A 14,212-nucleotide genomic window follows, 5' to 3' on the forward strand; every position below is an offset into this window, starting at 1 on the left:
GAACTGCGAAGCTGTTGTAGCGCCCAACAAGTAAGTAGCCGCACTGCTTACTGTGAATTTATCGAAGCGTTTCTTTTGACATTCTTTTTTTTTTTTCTTTTGCTGTGGATGTGCCTAATACTTATTTTTATTTCACATAAAACACAATAAACGAACGTTAAAACAAAAGTAAAATATGGGGCCGCGCGCGAGCCACGTGTATGCCGGAACCGTGATGAGCAGACTGTGTGTAAGGATCCGCATGATCCTTACTCGTGAAACTTCCACGCTCTTAAAACGCATCCCCGTCGTCGTCGCTAGAGCGAGACAGCCATATCCGCTACACATCGGATGCTGTCAGTTCGCAGACGGCATAGAGCGCACGGTTAGGCTATGTTCTAATCAGGATGCAAAATGTATATTTTTGTGAATGAAGGTATTGCGATTCACATTGCGTCTTATTGTTCTTTATCCATTTGGTGAGCTTTATGTTCGGCAGCAACCAGAATTCGTACAGTTACAGCTTTATAATCAGCATGATCGTTTCCCTTACCATCTGAAAGTAAAGAAATAGCGCTTCTACTTATCAACTTGTCATCGTTTGTTACCGGGCACATTGACAAGATAAAAAATAACTTTATGAGCATTTGAAACACGGCATTTACTACAGGGCATTCCATTCAACTACCAACAGCTTCCGGCAACGAAGATGTGTGTAGTTTAGGTACACGTTCCTTCATGCTTTCCTGCTGTACATCTCCTCTTCTTTACCTAGAATGTTACACCGTTTTAAAGAACGATTCCTTGTAGTATTTCATCTCCTTGATGCTGTCCTCAATGTCGTCCAGGGCGCGATGTGCAAACATTTTCGGTGGACCTGCGTCATGGACATTTGCATTCCATCGTTTGCACAGCTCCTTTACTGTGCTTACATCAATCACGCGGTAATGCAGGTATTCGTTCAGCGTTGGCATATATTTCCGCACAAACAGCCGATCCATGTAGATGCTATTTCCCGCCATCGGGCAGCTTCGCTCCGGGCAGTACTGCTTAACGAAAGCCAAGACCTGCTGTTCCGCTTGCTCCAGATTGTGGGGGGATTTTTTCACCGCCTCGATCAATCCTGACTTTGCATGATGATCCTTGCACCACTCGTCCATTGCGTTCAGCACAGTGTCGGGCTCGTTGATGATCACATTCGGTCCTTTCGCTATAATATTAAGCTGGCTGTCTGTCAGTATGCATGCGATCTCTAAAATTCGATCTTTATCAATATCCAACCCGGTCATTTCCAAATCCATCCACACAACATTCTGCGACGATAGCTGCGATGCCATTCTGTGGATGGACCCGTTCGGTACAGCGGCCAAACTGAAACACAACTGTTTCACGCAACGCGTTTTGCCGAACGAAAGCAATCTGCACAATGGCCCAAACATTAACGCGTGTACGTTCCGCTTTGCGCTTCTATCACCTCTTTAGAATTCTGCCTCATCTTGCCTTACTACTTCAAAAAAGCAAGCTGCCCTGTCACGCAGAAATCAACGCGGGCTGAAACACTGTAAGCAAAAGACCGACGCTCTGGATCATATGGCCAGAACCAATTTCACGTGGCTTCGGAAAGCTGCAATGTTTATGTTTACATCGTTCCCGCTGTCTGTGTATACCATCTGATCGAGGAATCTGAACAAGAGCAAATAGCGTTGAATTGATTGTTGAATCGTCCGATTGATTTTTGAGGATTCTCAAAAGAAATCGATACGCTTATTATACACATCGATGATAAGCGATACTTACACAAGGAGACGCAAGCTGAACCTGCAGTCTCGTAACAGTAATTATGCTTCGCGCACCTGCTCGTATGGCCAGCTTTCTACAGCAGAAGTTTTTGTTTTGATAGTCATTAATAAAAGAACGGCGAAATAATGTGCTCACTCACTGCAAGCACCGGACAAGATACGATGATGTGATTTCGAAAAAAGGTAATCAAGCACTCTTGCATCAAAGCACCCAATGTATCAGATGAAAGCACACCCAAACACTTATTTGCCGTGCAAACATTGCGTAAAACATGCCGATAGTGAAAGAGAAAACTATGCAAAATGACTTGCAGAGTGCGTTTGAAATGAACTTACGGAGAAAATCCAGCAGAACAATTTCGTCCAATCTTGCTAGTGCTGAAACCCGTAAGCTACTCTGCGTTGCAGTGCTCACCATACACCATGCACCATTTAAAACTTGTTGTATTTCTAGACGATACCATTTCACTTCACGAGCTTCCAAACGACGGCGATTCAACGGACCAACTTCATCAACCCTTATCAGCCGCCACGGCATCTGTCGCATCGGCGGAGTGCGTAGCAGAGCAAAAGGAAAACAAGGAAAGCATCGAAATCAGAACGAACGAGTTTCAAGTGCAAATCAAATTACACATAGCTAAAATTGTGGCCATACGTGAAACAAAGATCAATGCAAACGATGATAAAATTATTCAAATAGGTTTATCGCACTTCAAAGCCGACAGCGGCGCAATGACGGCTAGTGGGCTGGTGCAGCTCATGAGCAAGGCCCGTGCACATCTGTCCCAGGAGCGTCGAAAACTGTTGCTAGCAATGAGACGATCGCAACGCTATCAGGCACAAAACATGCAGCTCGATAGTCTGATGCAAGACGCAACCCTTGAACAGTACTCCGAACTGAAGGCGGAAGTGAATCGTATCGGCGAAAAACTTGAGGAAGCTAACAAGCGCATGAACAGTTCGAGGCAACTGTTTGAAAACGACGTGGCACGCGCTACCCACGTGCGCGAAAAGCTGTTTGATTCGCAAAATCAGACTGTGACCATAATGCAGGACGTTTCCGAAGTTCAGCAACATTATTCTTACTCCAAGCGCACACTTTGCGCAAAACTTCAACGCAAAAAGCAATTGCGCCGAGAAAACGAGCGTCTCAAGCAGGACATTCAGTTGCTGAACCTAATGCCCTGGTACGAGGAAACGAACGAACAGGTATGATGATTATTTGCATGCGTTAGAGCAAGCTGTATACATTTTAAGTAAATGCTTTCCATTTCAGATTGGTTTCGCCAAATCCTTGATCGAAAAATTCGAATGAAGCTCTGCTGTACCCCTCCGAAGGTCACCAGCATTCAAGTAAAAAAATAAATTCCTCTTACAAAAAATGTGTTGATGTTTTGGGACGACAGGAAACTTAAAGCTTTGGCGTAGAGAACAAGCACTCATCATTCAACGGCCATCTACCAAACAGAAAGGACGCCAAATCCCAAACCGTTATAAACGAAGAATTTAAAGTGACTAACAACAAAAGACGAACAAACGACCGCCCAAAGGGACAGGACATAGACCGACGAAACAAACGACCAGAGGTTTATTGAGGTAAGGAAAAAAGTGTAAAAAGCCGAATACAAGGATGCCTAAGCCCGGGATGGGTAGGATCTTCGGCTCATATTACAACATATTGGACGAAGATTGGACAACTAATTCAAAAAAACGTAAAAAAACAAAGTTAAATCTTAACGAACCAGAAAACGAAGAAACATACATGATAGTGGAAAGCACAACACAAGGGAAAACGCTGGCCACCTACAATCCTTTCCTGTTTGTGAAAGCATCGGAAATTGCAATTGGCGGCAAACCCATACAAACGACCCTACTTAGAGACGGAAGAATACTAATTAAAGTTAAAAGTAGCGCAGAAGCACAAAAACTTCATAGGAGCAAGGTAAATCATGGTGAAAACCAAATAAAGGTTTAAAACATACGAACACGAAAATGTCAAAACGGGCGGCCCTTACGAAAACGGAAGGAGAATTTAAATTTGCAGGAGCAGGTTCACTTTCGCTTAACGAGCTACAAATAAGCGCAAGAGTGGTGTGCATCATAACAAACAGAATCCCACATATTGATGAAGTATTTTCACCGGTGCGCGAAAGATGACGTTTCACGAGAAAATAAAAAAAAAAACCCGAAGTTGATGAAATTTCTCAGCGCCGCTTCTGCCAGACGTCAAATTACGTGGCTGGGACAACAAGCCTGAACTAACAACAAAATGAATTTTATATTAAGTTCCGTCGTATTTTTGCTCCTGCAATGTGTTGCACACATAAACGGTTACTTTATTACCGTGGATCCACATTCGGAGGAATGTTTTTTTGACCGCGCGGAAGCGGGAACAAAACTAGGTAGGTGAAATGAACCTGACACGATATGCATCGTACGGGCATCGGCACTGTCGCTCCATCGTGTTCCATCGTATGTGTGTTGAGCTACTGGATTTTGCAATGTGTTTTCCAGGACTCATGTTTGAAACAGTGGAAGGTGGGTTCCTGGACATTGAGGTACGCATCAGTGGCCCCGACCAGAAAGTCATATATCAAGGCGAGAAGGAATCATCCGGAAAGTACACATTCTCCGCTTACGAGACCGGGGTCTATCACTACTGCTTCAGCAACAAAATGTCTACACTTACGCCGAAGGTAGGTTGAAATGGTAGATTTGTTAAAACACTATATGGACGACACTTTCTCTGATGAACGTACTCATCGCCGTCGTATGCTTGTGGTCAGGTGGTCATGTTTTCTATGGAAATCGGAGATGCTCCGAAGGGAACAGTCGGAGCGGTAAACGAAGGCGAAGCCGGTCACATCAAGCTGGAAGATATGATCCGTGAGCTATCCGGCACCCTGACCAGTATTAAACATGAGCAGGATTATATGCACGTAAGTAGAGTGAGCTATATTCTTGGTTCTATTTATAAAATGCGAATAAATCTGTTGCCTTTTTGCAGGTGCGTGACCGTGTTCACCGATCAATCAACGAAAGTACCAATTCCCGGGTCGTGATGTGGTCCTTCTTCGAGGCTATTGTGCTCATAGTAATGACCGTGGGGCAAGTGTATTATCTCAAGCGATTCTTCGAAGTGAAGAGAGTGGTTTAAATGGAAAAATATAACTCGAAATACGAACTCAAATAGTCTCATATTTCGTTAAAAGTAATGCACCACGGATTGCATTCGGAAAGGTGTGCAAGCGGGGTAAGACAACTATGTCATTACCATTTGTTTAAGAAGGTTAGAAGCAAAATGCCAAATTTCGTTTGCCGGCAGGAATAAAGCCATTGCAGATGAGAGTGCTCAATACATTACCCTTGTTAGCCAAAGGTGCTAAAGGGAAGTATACGAATACAATATGTGCTTCCAGATGGATGCATAAAGCGGCTTAGTGTGATTCTCCTTATCTGTGCTGCAAGGATAATTTTATTTCCATGCAGTATTCCCATTACCCATAACAACCCTTCTTCCCATGAATCAAGGTACTTAGATGCTAGGTATACCACGGCTCTTGACATTTTGGCTGCGTTTGACACTAGGATTATCCCCCCTAGGAGCGTCTGTCAAATTCTTCTCCCTGTACCTTCTCATTCCTTCCTCTACACTCTTTTTGCTTGCAACGAAAGATCACGGATGAACGAGCTACTATACTAGGCAAAAATCTTCCGAAGAGCTTACTGTGCGCGTTCGTTCACTAGTCGTCTTTAATCCCGCTGTACTATCACATAGAATGGCTTCCATTCTGCGACGATCGAGCCTCCTTCTGGCTGACATTGCAAGCAAATCTTCTCCAAAGGTGAGTAGTCCCAATTCGTGCGATTGAATCATCCACCAAGCGGGGAGTACGTTTCTTCTACGTTATTCGATTTCTTTACCGGAGTGATATTTTATGTAACGGATGATGGCCGTGAAACCACCGTGCAGCGTCGCAGGCCAGACAGGACATTGTAAAAGATATCATGGATATAAATAGAACGATTAGGAGCGAATTAGAAAGTTTCTACGCTTGCCGCAATTGTGTTGATTCGGTCCAAAGGCAGCGCTAGGTGCTGTACTGCAATGGATTATGCAATGTTTTCGTTGTCGAGAGACGACCGTCCGTGTTCCACTAATGGACTGGTACACAGGGAGAAAACTAGTTTGTCTGCTTGCTCTAGTATTGACGACAGCGTCATTACATACATGAAAGACAACAGTGGCTTTCCGACCGATCAGGCAGCAGAGCAGGTGGCCAGCTGCTCGACGGTGACGTCACAAATCATGTGTTAAAATCCACCGGAAGAAGCAATTCTAGCCCATAAAACAATTATGTGCGATTCGATATTTTCAGGTACTTGCTAGCGGATGCCAGAAGCGCCACCTGAACGTCCAGGAGCACGTATCCTACTCCTTTCTAAATGAAGCGGGAATCCCAACGCCCAAGTAAGTAAACCGGTATGTTGTGAACGATCAATTATACGCAGGAATAGTGATGCATTTTGTATGTAAATAATTTGCCGTCATACCAAACAACTCCATCGGCGCGCATCATCGGTGTCATGCCGCTGATAGTAGTATAAACTGTAGGCTGATTGTGCCTTATCGCGCAGCACGGGAGGGTTAAGTCGAATTGTAAACAAAACCCACATCCAGCAATCACCTTTGTTCTTCCTATGTTGTGCAAGCGTTTACTATGAACTCATTATTCACCGTTAACCTCTGCCGTATCAATGCACGAAAGATTTTTTTTTTTGTTTTGGTTTTTCTTCGTTTGTCGTTCTCTTCCAGTTCAAAGAACATTCTTATATGCTGCCACATTTGCTATCCTCTTGTTACAGATTCGGAGTCGCAACGTCCGGAGCGGAAGCTAAGAAGATTGCAACGGATCTTAACACCAAAAACCTGGTGCTGAAAGCGCAGGTACTGGCTGGTGGCCGTGGCAAGGGCAGCTTCAAGAATGGATTGAAGGGAGGTGTGCGGGTGGTGTTTTCGTAAGTATCGGCGCAAAGCTGCTTGCAGCACAATTATAATATGCTCTCCCATTTTTAGGCCACAGGAAGCGGAAGACATTTCTGGCAAAATGATTAACCAGCTGCTCGTCACGAAACAAACGGGTGCGGCGGGCCGTATCTGCAACTCGGTGATGGTAGCCGAACGCAAGTTTCCTCGGCGCGAATTTTACTTCGCTGTCATGATGGAGCGCGCATTCAACGTATGTGTCTTGTTGTTGTTGCTTGTCGTATGTGCGCCGAAGTGTTCGATTGAACGGCGAAAGTTCGCCTCCGTGTATCTCTCTCTCTCTCTCTCCCTCTGCTAGGGTCCCGTTCTGATTGCATCGTCGCAAGGAGGTGTAAACATTGAAGAGGTTGCCGCAGAAAATCCAGATGCCATCGTGTACGAACCCATCGACATTAACAAAGGTCTGCAAAAGGATCAAGCCATCCAGGTACGAATGGTTCAAGCAATGGTGCGAAACGATCACACAGTGACACTAGCTGGGAATGTCTTTTTCGCTTGCAGGTGGCCAAGAAGGTTGGACTTAACGATAAACTGGAGGAAACGGCCAAAATGTTACTCAACATGTACGACTTGTTCGTGAAGAAGGATGCCCTGCTGATTGAAATCAACCCGTACGCGGAGGACGCGGCCGAAACGTGTAAGTAACACGTCTTTTTTATTGCATTCAATGATCTGTTGGGTCGCTAATGTAGAGAGAGAGAGAGAGACATGAAGCCATTTCCTTCAAAGAGTCATCCATGAATGATGAGTAACAGTAATTTTTCATGTAGAATGAACCGTTTCAGCTAGACCATTTGAAATTTCATACAGTTTCGTGTGAAACTTATTGCCTTATTGAACTGGTTTCACAGTAGATTGAATGGTGTGTTAATACAATAAACATGTTTAACATACTTTGATTTGGCGATATACTCTACCACGACCCGTCGTCTAGGGTCGGGCCCTCCATCCACGATAAGCTTATGATGGGTAAACGAAAACCTGTCAAGCCAGGCTCTAATAAGGCTCTAGCATAAAAAAGTGCGCTGCTACCACTACAATCTGACATAAAATTTAATCTGTTTATATGATAACTCTACTCCCACCACACCCCCCCATTCAAATATTCATACACATGTATCATCCCAACTGAACGTGCACCTACATCATACATCCCACATCGATAGGTGAAGAGTGTAAGTAACAATCTTCAAATACCATTGCCAGCGTATTGCATGAAACTGGAAAGCTTCGATTTTAAACATTGCGTATCAAGTTGCCACTATTTGGTTAGTTTGCTCGTTGACCAGTAAAACGATCGTTCGCTTATCTATTATGCTACTATTATCGGTTTTAATGCGCTGTTTAATCCACATTAAAGATTTGCTTATTTCTCCTAAACTATGATTTCTTTTTGGGTTGATACCATTCACTATGTTGTTGTATTGTTTGTTACTTTATTGTATGTTGGGATATTCATGTCAAACTGTTGTGTGAGTTTGTGACACTTTGGGCGAATTTCCACACCTCTTTTGCATTCATCACAGTTTGGCTGAATGTTCTGAGCTTCACACTATTTCTTTTTAAATTGTTTGCTAATACACACCTATCGACAAACCATTAATATATTGCCATTTCTCTTACCGCATTGGCTACCATCTTCTAAAGATTTTGCACTCGATGCCAAAATGCGTTTCGACGACAATGCCGAATTCCGCCAGAAGGATCTGTTTGCGAAACGTGATCTGACGCAGGAGGACAAGAAGGAGGTCGAAGCGTCCAAGTTCGACCTGAACTACATCGCGCTCGATGGTTCGATCGGGTGTCTCGTGAACGGGGCCGGTCTCGCGATGGCCACGATGGATATTATCAAGCTGCACGGTGGCGATCCGGCCAACTTCCTCGACGTCGGTGGTGGCGCCAGCGTAAAGGCGGTGAAGGAAGCGTTCAAAATTATCACCTCCGACCCGAAAGTGCACGCCATCCTGGTCAACATTTTCGGCGGTATTATGCGTTGCGACGTGATTGCGGAAGGTATCATCCAGGCCACCAAGGAGCTCAACATCAAGATGCCCATCATCGTCCGGCTGCAGGGCACGAACGTGAACGAGGCCAAGGACCTGATCAAGAAGTCGAAGCTACGCATCCTGCCCAAGGACGACCTGGACGAGGCTGCCATGCTGTCGGTGCATCTGGCGCAGATTGTACACCTTGCGCGTGAGGCACACCTTGACGTAAGCTTCGAGCTGCCCGATAGCTACGTGGTCTAAATGGGAGGGGCCCCTTCTGAGAACATGCGCGCGGCATTGCGTCCTTCTTTTCGCTGAGCTACTGGAAAACTCTGTGTCGTTAAGATATGTTTGTTTGTTACCTTCCGTACCATCGCCAACGGTCTGTGCGTGTATTTATTGCGAATAACCAACCGACACACACCGATATTCTTAATCGTCGTCGTATGCACTACAAAACACAACCTAATCGCACTCGATGTCGTAGACCGAATATGCAAAGTGCTCGCTAAATTGTGTGTACTCTTGTCATCAATAAAATTGACCATGTGTTATTCGACCTGTTCACGATTCAGTGCTGGTTGCGCACCGAAAACAGAATCTCCAATTTGTTCTTCCTCCACCAATTACAATTAATGTTTCGTTCGAGACAAAATGGTCAACGGTCGACTGGTTCTGTCGCTGGTTTAACATTGACTGGCAATGAGAAATGCCAGCAAAAGGCCTCTCATAATTCTAACATTTTAGAACGTATGGTGCAGTACAGCCGGAGGAACACATTCATTCTAGAGTTTCAGTTATAATACGAACAACGTATTAAATTGCCCAAATTCCCTTGATTGATTGATGAAGCCCTTTAGATGATGAGATCCATCGAGCGATAAGGTCTTTTCGTCTATGAGGATTCGTTGTAGAGAAATGGGCTCTGCAGACGACACCCGACCGGTTTAATGGGTGCTCCGGTAAGCCTTCTGTGAATGGTGTCACTGATGTAATTCCTGCACTATCAGAAACCGATGACCTGACATGGGGCGGTTTACGTGTTAAGGAGCGCTTAGGGAGCAAGTTGACTGTCCGTCTATACGCACCAGCCGCAAAGGACTTGTTAAAATTGACGGTTCGCTTACTGAGCACGATTTGGACAGAGAGAGAGAGAGTCATAGTGTCATCTTGCGATGCATTACGGTTCCAAACTACTTCAATCCAATGCGTTTTTAATCGGTTTAATCCACACAAAAGTCGTCGCAGTCTGGTTTGCTAACTCTGCTCTACCGCAATCAACACATACAAGTGCCCCGATGGTTTGCTGTGCCAATCTACTTACGGCGTAACGATTCACTAGCAGTCGGCGGTGGCGGTGGTCCACGCTTGTGCAACTCCTCCAAATGGGCCAACACCATCTGAGTCCGTTCGGCCGCTATATGGTGCAGCACCAGATAGCGACGGTCGTTGCGCAGTATGTCCTCTACCTCGCGGAGATGGTTCGCATTTTCGCGGTACAGCTCGAAGCTCTTATGCGTGATAAACTTGCACTCCTGAAGCAGCTCCCGGAACGCAAGCTTTGCGCTCGCCGTTTTATCTTTGATGTAGTCTCGAAACTCTCGCTCGCCCTGTGGGGAAGGTAAGCAGATAGCAGAGCCAGTATTGATTGGCATGCGGCCGGGGGAAATGCTTCATGTGGTGCGCTAAGCTACATACCCTTTCGCTGCTGTTGTATTTAAGGTATCGTGAATCATCGCGTATGATTTTCTTTATTTCCTTCCACTGCGATGTCAGCTCCAGGGACGGAATTTCGTCCAACATCTCGCGAAACTTGTCCCGCTTCTTGCGCACCAGATTGGCAATGTGCTCGTTGAACAGTCTTTGAATATGCAAAGAGAACAGAGACAAAACCAGCGTCTTAAGCTGACAGAGAACTGCTGCGCCACACTTACCTCTCCCGATCGTCACGATCGAGCATGGCAATCAGTTCCCAGCGATGGTCTTTCTTCAGCAGCTTCTTTACCTCCTTCCACGTAAGATCTGCATTACGGACTAGATCTGCCAGCAATGCATTAAAGTGACGCATCGCTTCGTCCCGCTGGTGGTGCTGCCGCTCCTTGTCTCGATCGCGCAGGTGAGTGGCCAACGTACGCTGCACTTCCTTCTCTCGCTCCTTAATACTGGCCTCTGCTCTCGCTTTCCGGTCCCGTTCCTTCTGCTGCCTCTCGATTTCATCCTCATCGGACGTGTTGCAATCCTCGCCTTCGTCCTCGTCCTCCTTGCTTTCGTCCTTCGCCGCGGTACCATCCTCATTGTTCGTGCCTTTTGCCGTTTGATTTGCATCCCGCTCAGCAGAACGACTTCGCCGATCACGGGAACGATCTCGCGATCGGCGCGAACCGCGTTGTTGCTCGTTGCGATGGTTGTTCCGCTCCTTCAGCTCCTTTTCCCTTTCCTTCTCCTTTGCTTTCCGTTTCTCTTCCTTCAGCACTTTGATGTGCTCCTCAAACAGCTCCTCGCGCTGGGAGTGTTCTACGATTGCTTTGAAACGGCTATCGCTTTCTATTTTCTTGCGTATGTCACTGAACCGTGTATGACGATTAATGTCCCCTCTTTCACGTAGCATAGCAAGAAAGTCTTTTTTGATCTGCAAATACACACACACACAAGTACGTATTGACTGTATGAAACAAGAGCCAGGGCTGTGCTGCTGGCGCGTGCCGGCTTCAAGGGTAGCGATGGCGATGTTGTACTACCAGAAGACATATACCGCTTTTACATCTTACCTGCTCCTTTCTGTGCTGCTTTTCCTCCTTTTCACGCTTCCTTACTTCGACAATGTACTCATTAAATAAGCTTTCACGCTCGCGGATCTTTTCAATCACTTTGAACCGTTCATCTTTCCCATACTTCTGGGCAAATTCGCTAAATGAAGCTCTGAAATGATTCAATGATCGGATCGGTTGTGTCACTAGGGCTTAAGAAAGAAGAAGGAATAGACAGCTTGCTTCGCAACTTACTTTCCATGTAAATGAGCCGACTCCATCAGGGCACGGAAATCATCACGCTTTTGGCGCATTTTGTTACGCTTCTCGCGGCGTTCTTCGTCCGCACGATCCTTGACGTATTTTTCGAAAACTTGCTTGCGTTCTTTGGAAGTTAGCAGCAGATAGCGTGCGTCGTACACGATTTTGTGGAGCTCTTTTTCCCACGTACTAAACGCCGACACATCCAGCTCGCGAAGCATTTCCCGGAACGACTTCATACGCACATCCAGGGGTATGAGCGTTCGCTCTCGGGCTGCCCTAGCCTCCGCTTCCATCGCTATTGCTTCCTTTTCCGGATCGTTTCCGGAACGATTGCTGCCAGCGGAATGCGTCGATTTCATGACGGCTTCCAGGTCGGATTTTAATTTTTTGCTCGGCTGTTCGCCATCCTCCTCTCCACTAGACTCCGAGTCCGTGGGGCCTGTCCGAGGCTCGTTGGTAGTACTACTACTGTTGGCGATGTTGGCGCCGTCACTTTCGGCTGCAGTGTTACTAGCTGCGAAAGCTGTCCCGGTCAACGGTTGCCCTTTGCCGCTAACCCTCTCACTATCCTTAGCTGCAACAATGCCGAGCAACTGCTGTGGAGGCACCAGTACTGCTTTGTCAACATCGGCCCGCTCCTTCAGATCATCCGGCCGTTCCCAGACAGAGGTACGCGTCGAAGGGTTGTAAAAGAACACTCGACCGTCGCCGGTCCAAACTACACACCAGGGTGTGCCGCTGATCGGAGTGCTAGAAATGGGACGACTTTTGTCCTGCGGCTTGTTTGCCTTAGCCTTTTCTTCGTCCTCCTTGCGTTTCTTTTCCTGTTCCAGCTTTCGCTTTCGTTCCTCTTCTGCCACGGCCTTGTCGTTCTTCGCCATAAAGGTAATGGGGTCGAACACGACACCTCCGGCCGCCACCGGCATCTGCTGAAGTCGCACGCCCGGATTGGATAGAGCTCCCATAGGTGACCCAACGGCTGTAGCAAGAGGTGCTGGGAACTGTTGTATCTTCAGTCCGGCGGACGGTGGCGTTTGCATTGAGGACATGATCGGCATCTGGGGCGGTATCGGTGGAGCCAAGAACGGTGGAACCGAGGGCGGTACTTTGGGTTTCTGCCTTGCACTCCAAACCGCCATTTTTGCTTCTGTAAAACAAACATATGTGTGAAAAATGGGAAATAGGAAAACCGAGATATGTGATATAGCGGAGCGGACGGGGAGCTAAAGTTTCAACATACTTTCCAAATCACGCAACGCTTGTGGCTTTTCCCACACACTTTCCCCCTTGGAAGCGTTGTAATAAAACATGCGACCGTCCGGTGCGTTGTGTTCACTCCAAACCGTCGCCTTGGCAACGATTGCCGGGTCAATTTCGCTTAGCTTAATCTCGTTCATGGCTTGCTTGGCTGCGTCCAATGGGAGAGTTTGGCCCATCGCCCAATTCTGGCCGCTATTGACCGCCGGTGGATTCCAGGGAGGAAAGCTGGTGAAATTAGGTGGCGGCATACCGAACGGAGCCATCCCAAACGACGGCGGTGGCCCGGAGAAACGTGTCATTGCAGCAGTATGCAATGGAATGACGGCGGGTAAAGCGGCTGAGCTAGGCGGCACCCCCGACGAAGCGGTATTTGCAACATTCTCAGCAACCTTTTGTTCAGCTGTCTTTGGTTGTAGTAGCTGCTGCTTGTTGAGAGCTTCCACCTCTGCCTGTGTCATCACATTAACGTTAGGACCTTCCGGGCGGGTCCAAGTTGTTTCACGACTTATCGCATGATAGTAATACGATTTGCCGTCGGCAGTTTTCGTTTCCACCCACAAATCCTACGATGCACGAGGTGAAAGCGAATGAAAATATAAGAACAAAAGCGACCCAACACAGGCTACACGATTTGCGTTCTGGTAAGACCATACTCACAGTAACAACTGAATTGGCCGGTTTTGCTGGAGCTGAGCCAAGCAGACCGGCACCACCATTCTTGGTGGGGGATGACTTTTTATCTTCCGTTTTGGAATCTACCTCCCTGGATGATGGAGATGTTTGTTGTTCCGATGCCGAATCTGCCGCTGGTTCATTGACTGAAGCGGCACTATTTTCTTCATCAACACTCTCCCCATCGTTCGGCAATTCTTTTTCAGCTACTTCAGCACTCATGGCGATCAGCACACAAGGTTTGTGGCAGAAGCTATAGTCAAGTGCACCACAATTGATTCCGATTCTTCTGCGACCGAAGCTAGAACATTTTTCCTGCTTGGTATCAACAAATTGACATATCGAACGCTTTGCGAAGAGCTCGCGCTTGACAGCTTAGGTAGCGTGTACACGTAGCTAGAATGATATGGAAGATGGGAAACAATATTGCCGATTATTATATGCGAATTAATTCAA

The 14,212-nt window shown here is 46.5% G+C and overlaps 6 protein-coding genes across 10 annotated transcripts in view; 3 read left to right on the top strand and 3 right to left on the bottom strand.

The window, feature by feature from the left end:
• Nucleotides 1-2,247, bottom strand: part of LOC118512370 — a 47,446-nt gene extending 45,199 nt beyond the window's left edge. For both annotated transcript variants that reach the window (XM_036056718.1, XM_036056714.1), the window contains exon 1: nt 2,115-2,247. The gene's annotated coding sequence lies outside the window, so the exon portion shown is untranslated. The remainder of the gene's footprint in view (nt 1-2,114) is intronic.
• LOC118512390 (probable oligoribonuclease) lies at nt 103-2,282 on the bottom strand. 3 transcript variants are annotated; one of them, XM_036056768.1, is made up of 3 exons: nt 2,115-2,282; nt 1,777-1,852; nt 103-1,662 (listed from the first exon to the last, which is right to left on the bottom strand). In XM_036056768.1, the coding sequence occupies exon 3, from the start codon at nt 1,416-1,418 to the stop codon at nt 759-761; it is 660 nt and encodes a 219-aa protein (XP_035912661.1). In that variant the 5' UTR covers nt 1,419-1,662; nt 1,777-1,852; nt 2,115-2,282; the 3' UTR covers nt 103-758. The 3 variants fall into 3 exon arrangements, with proteins under 3 accessions (XP_035912661.1, XP_035912660.1, XP_035912658.1); XM_036056767.1 differs by lacking the exon at nt 2,115-2,282 and having other exon boundaries at nt 103-681; nt 722-1,662; nt 1,777-1,910; XM_036056765.1 differs by lacking the exon at nt 2,115-2,282 and having other exon boundaries at nt 1,777-1,910.
• On the top strand, nt 1,777-3,160 carry LOC118512388. Its single transcript, XM_036056760.1, has 3 exons — nt 1,777-2,165; nt 2,233-2,987; nt 3,055-3,160. Exons 1-3 carry the CDS (start codon nt 2,051-2,053, stop codon nt 3,091-3,093), a joined length of 909 nt encoding a protein of 302 aa, XP_035912653.1. The 5' UTR covers nt 1,777-2,050; the 3' UTR covers nt 3,094-3,160.
• An 816-nt stretch (nt 3,161-3,976) lies between these two features.
• On the top strand, nt 3,977-4,968 carry LOC118512392 (transmembrane emp24 domain-containing protein 2). Its single transcript, XM_036056769.1, has 4 exons — nt 3,977-4,180; nt 4,293-4,474; nt 4,565-4,717; nt 4,786-4,968. The coding sequence occupies exons 1-4, from the start codon at nt 4,048-4,050 to the stop codon at nt 4,933-4,935; spliced, it is 618 nt and encodes a 205-aa protein (XP_035912662.1). The 5' UTR covers nt 3,977-4,047; the 3' UTR covers nt 4,936-4,968.
• A 416-nt stretch (nt 4,969-5,384) lies between these two features.
• On the top strand, nt 5,385-9,413 carry LOC118512379 (succinate--CoA ligase [ADP-forming] subunit beta, mitochondrial). 2 transcript variants are annotated; one of them, XM_036056747.1, is made up of 8 exons: nt 5,385-5,623; nt 6,158-6,249; nt 6,645-6,797; nt 6,856-7,018; nt 7,124-7,252; nt 7,327-7,462; nt 7,992-8,000; nt 8,473-9,413. In XM_036056747.1, exons 1-8 carry the CDS (start codon nt 5,558-5,560, stop codon nt 9,072-9,074), a joined length of 1,350 nt encoding a protein of 449 aa, XP_035912640.1. In that variant the 5' UTR covers nt 5,385-5,557; the 3' UTR covers nt 9,075-9,413. The 2 variants fall into 2 exon arrangements, with proteins under 2 accessions (XP_035912640.1, XP_035912641.1); XM_036056748.1 differs by lacking the exon at nt 7,992-8,000 and having other exon boundaries at nt 5,393-5,623; nt 8,473-9,408.
• A 580-nt stretch (nt 9,414-9,993) lies between these two features.
• LOC118512369 (transcription elongation regulator 1) lies at nt 9,994-14,105 on the bottom strand. The gene is made up of 7 exons (XM_036056713.1): nt 13,742-14,105; nt 13,065-13,647; nt 11,816-12,971; nt 11,582-11,732; nt 10,748-11,442; nt 10,512-10,674; nt 9,994-10,423 (listed from the first exon to the last, which is right to left on the bottom strand). The coding sequence occupies exons 1-7, from the start codon at nt 13,976-13,978 to the stop codon at nt 10,130-10,132; spliced, it is 3,279 nt and encodes a 1,092-aa protein (XP_035912606.1). The 5' UTR covers nt 13,979-14,105; the 3' UTR covers nt 9,994-10,129.
• Between the last annotated feature and the right edge of the window lie 107 nt (nt 14,106-14,212).

This window comes from Anopheles stephensi, chromosome 3 (genome assembly GCF_013141755.1).
Source record: "Anopheles stephensi strain Indian chromosome 3, UCI_ANSTEP_V1.0, whole genome shotgun sequence".
NCBI lineage: Eukaryota > Metazoa > Arthropoda > Insecta > Diptera > Culicidae > Anopheles > Anopheles stephensi.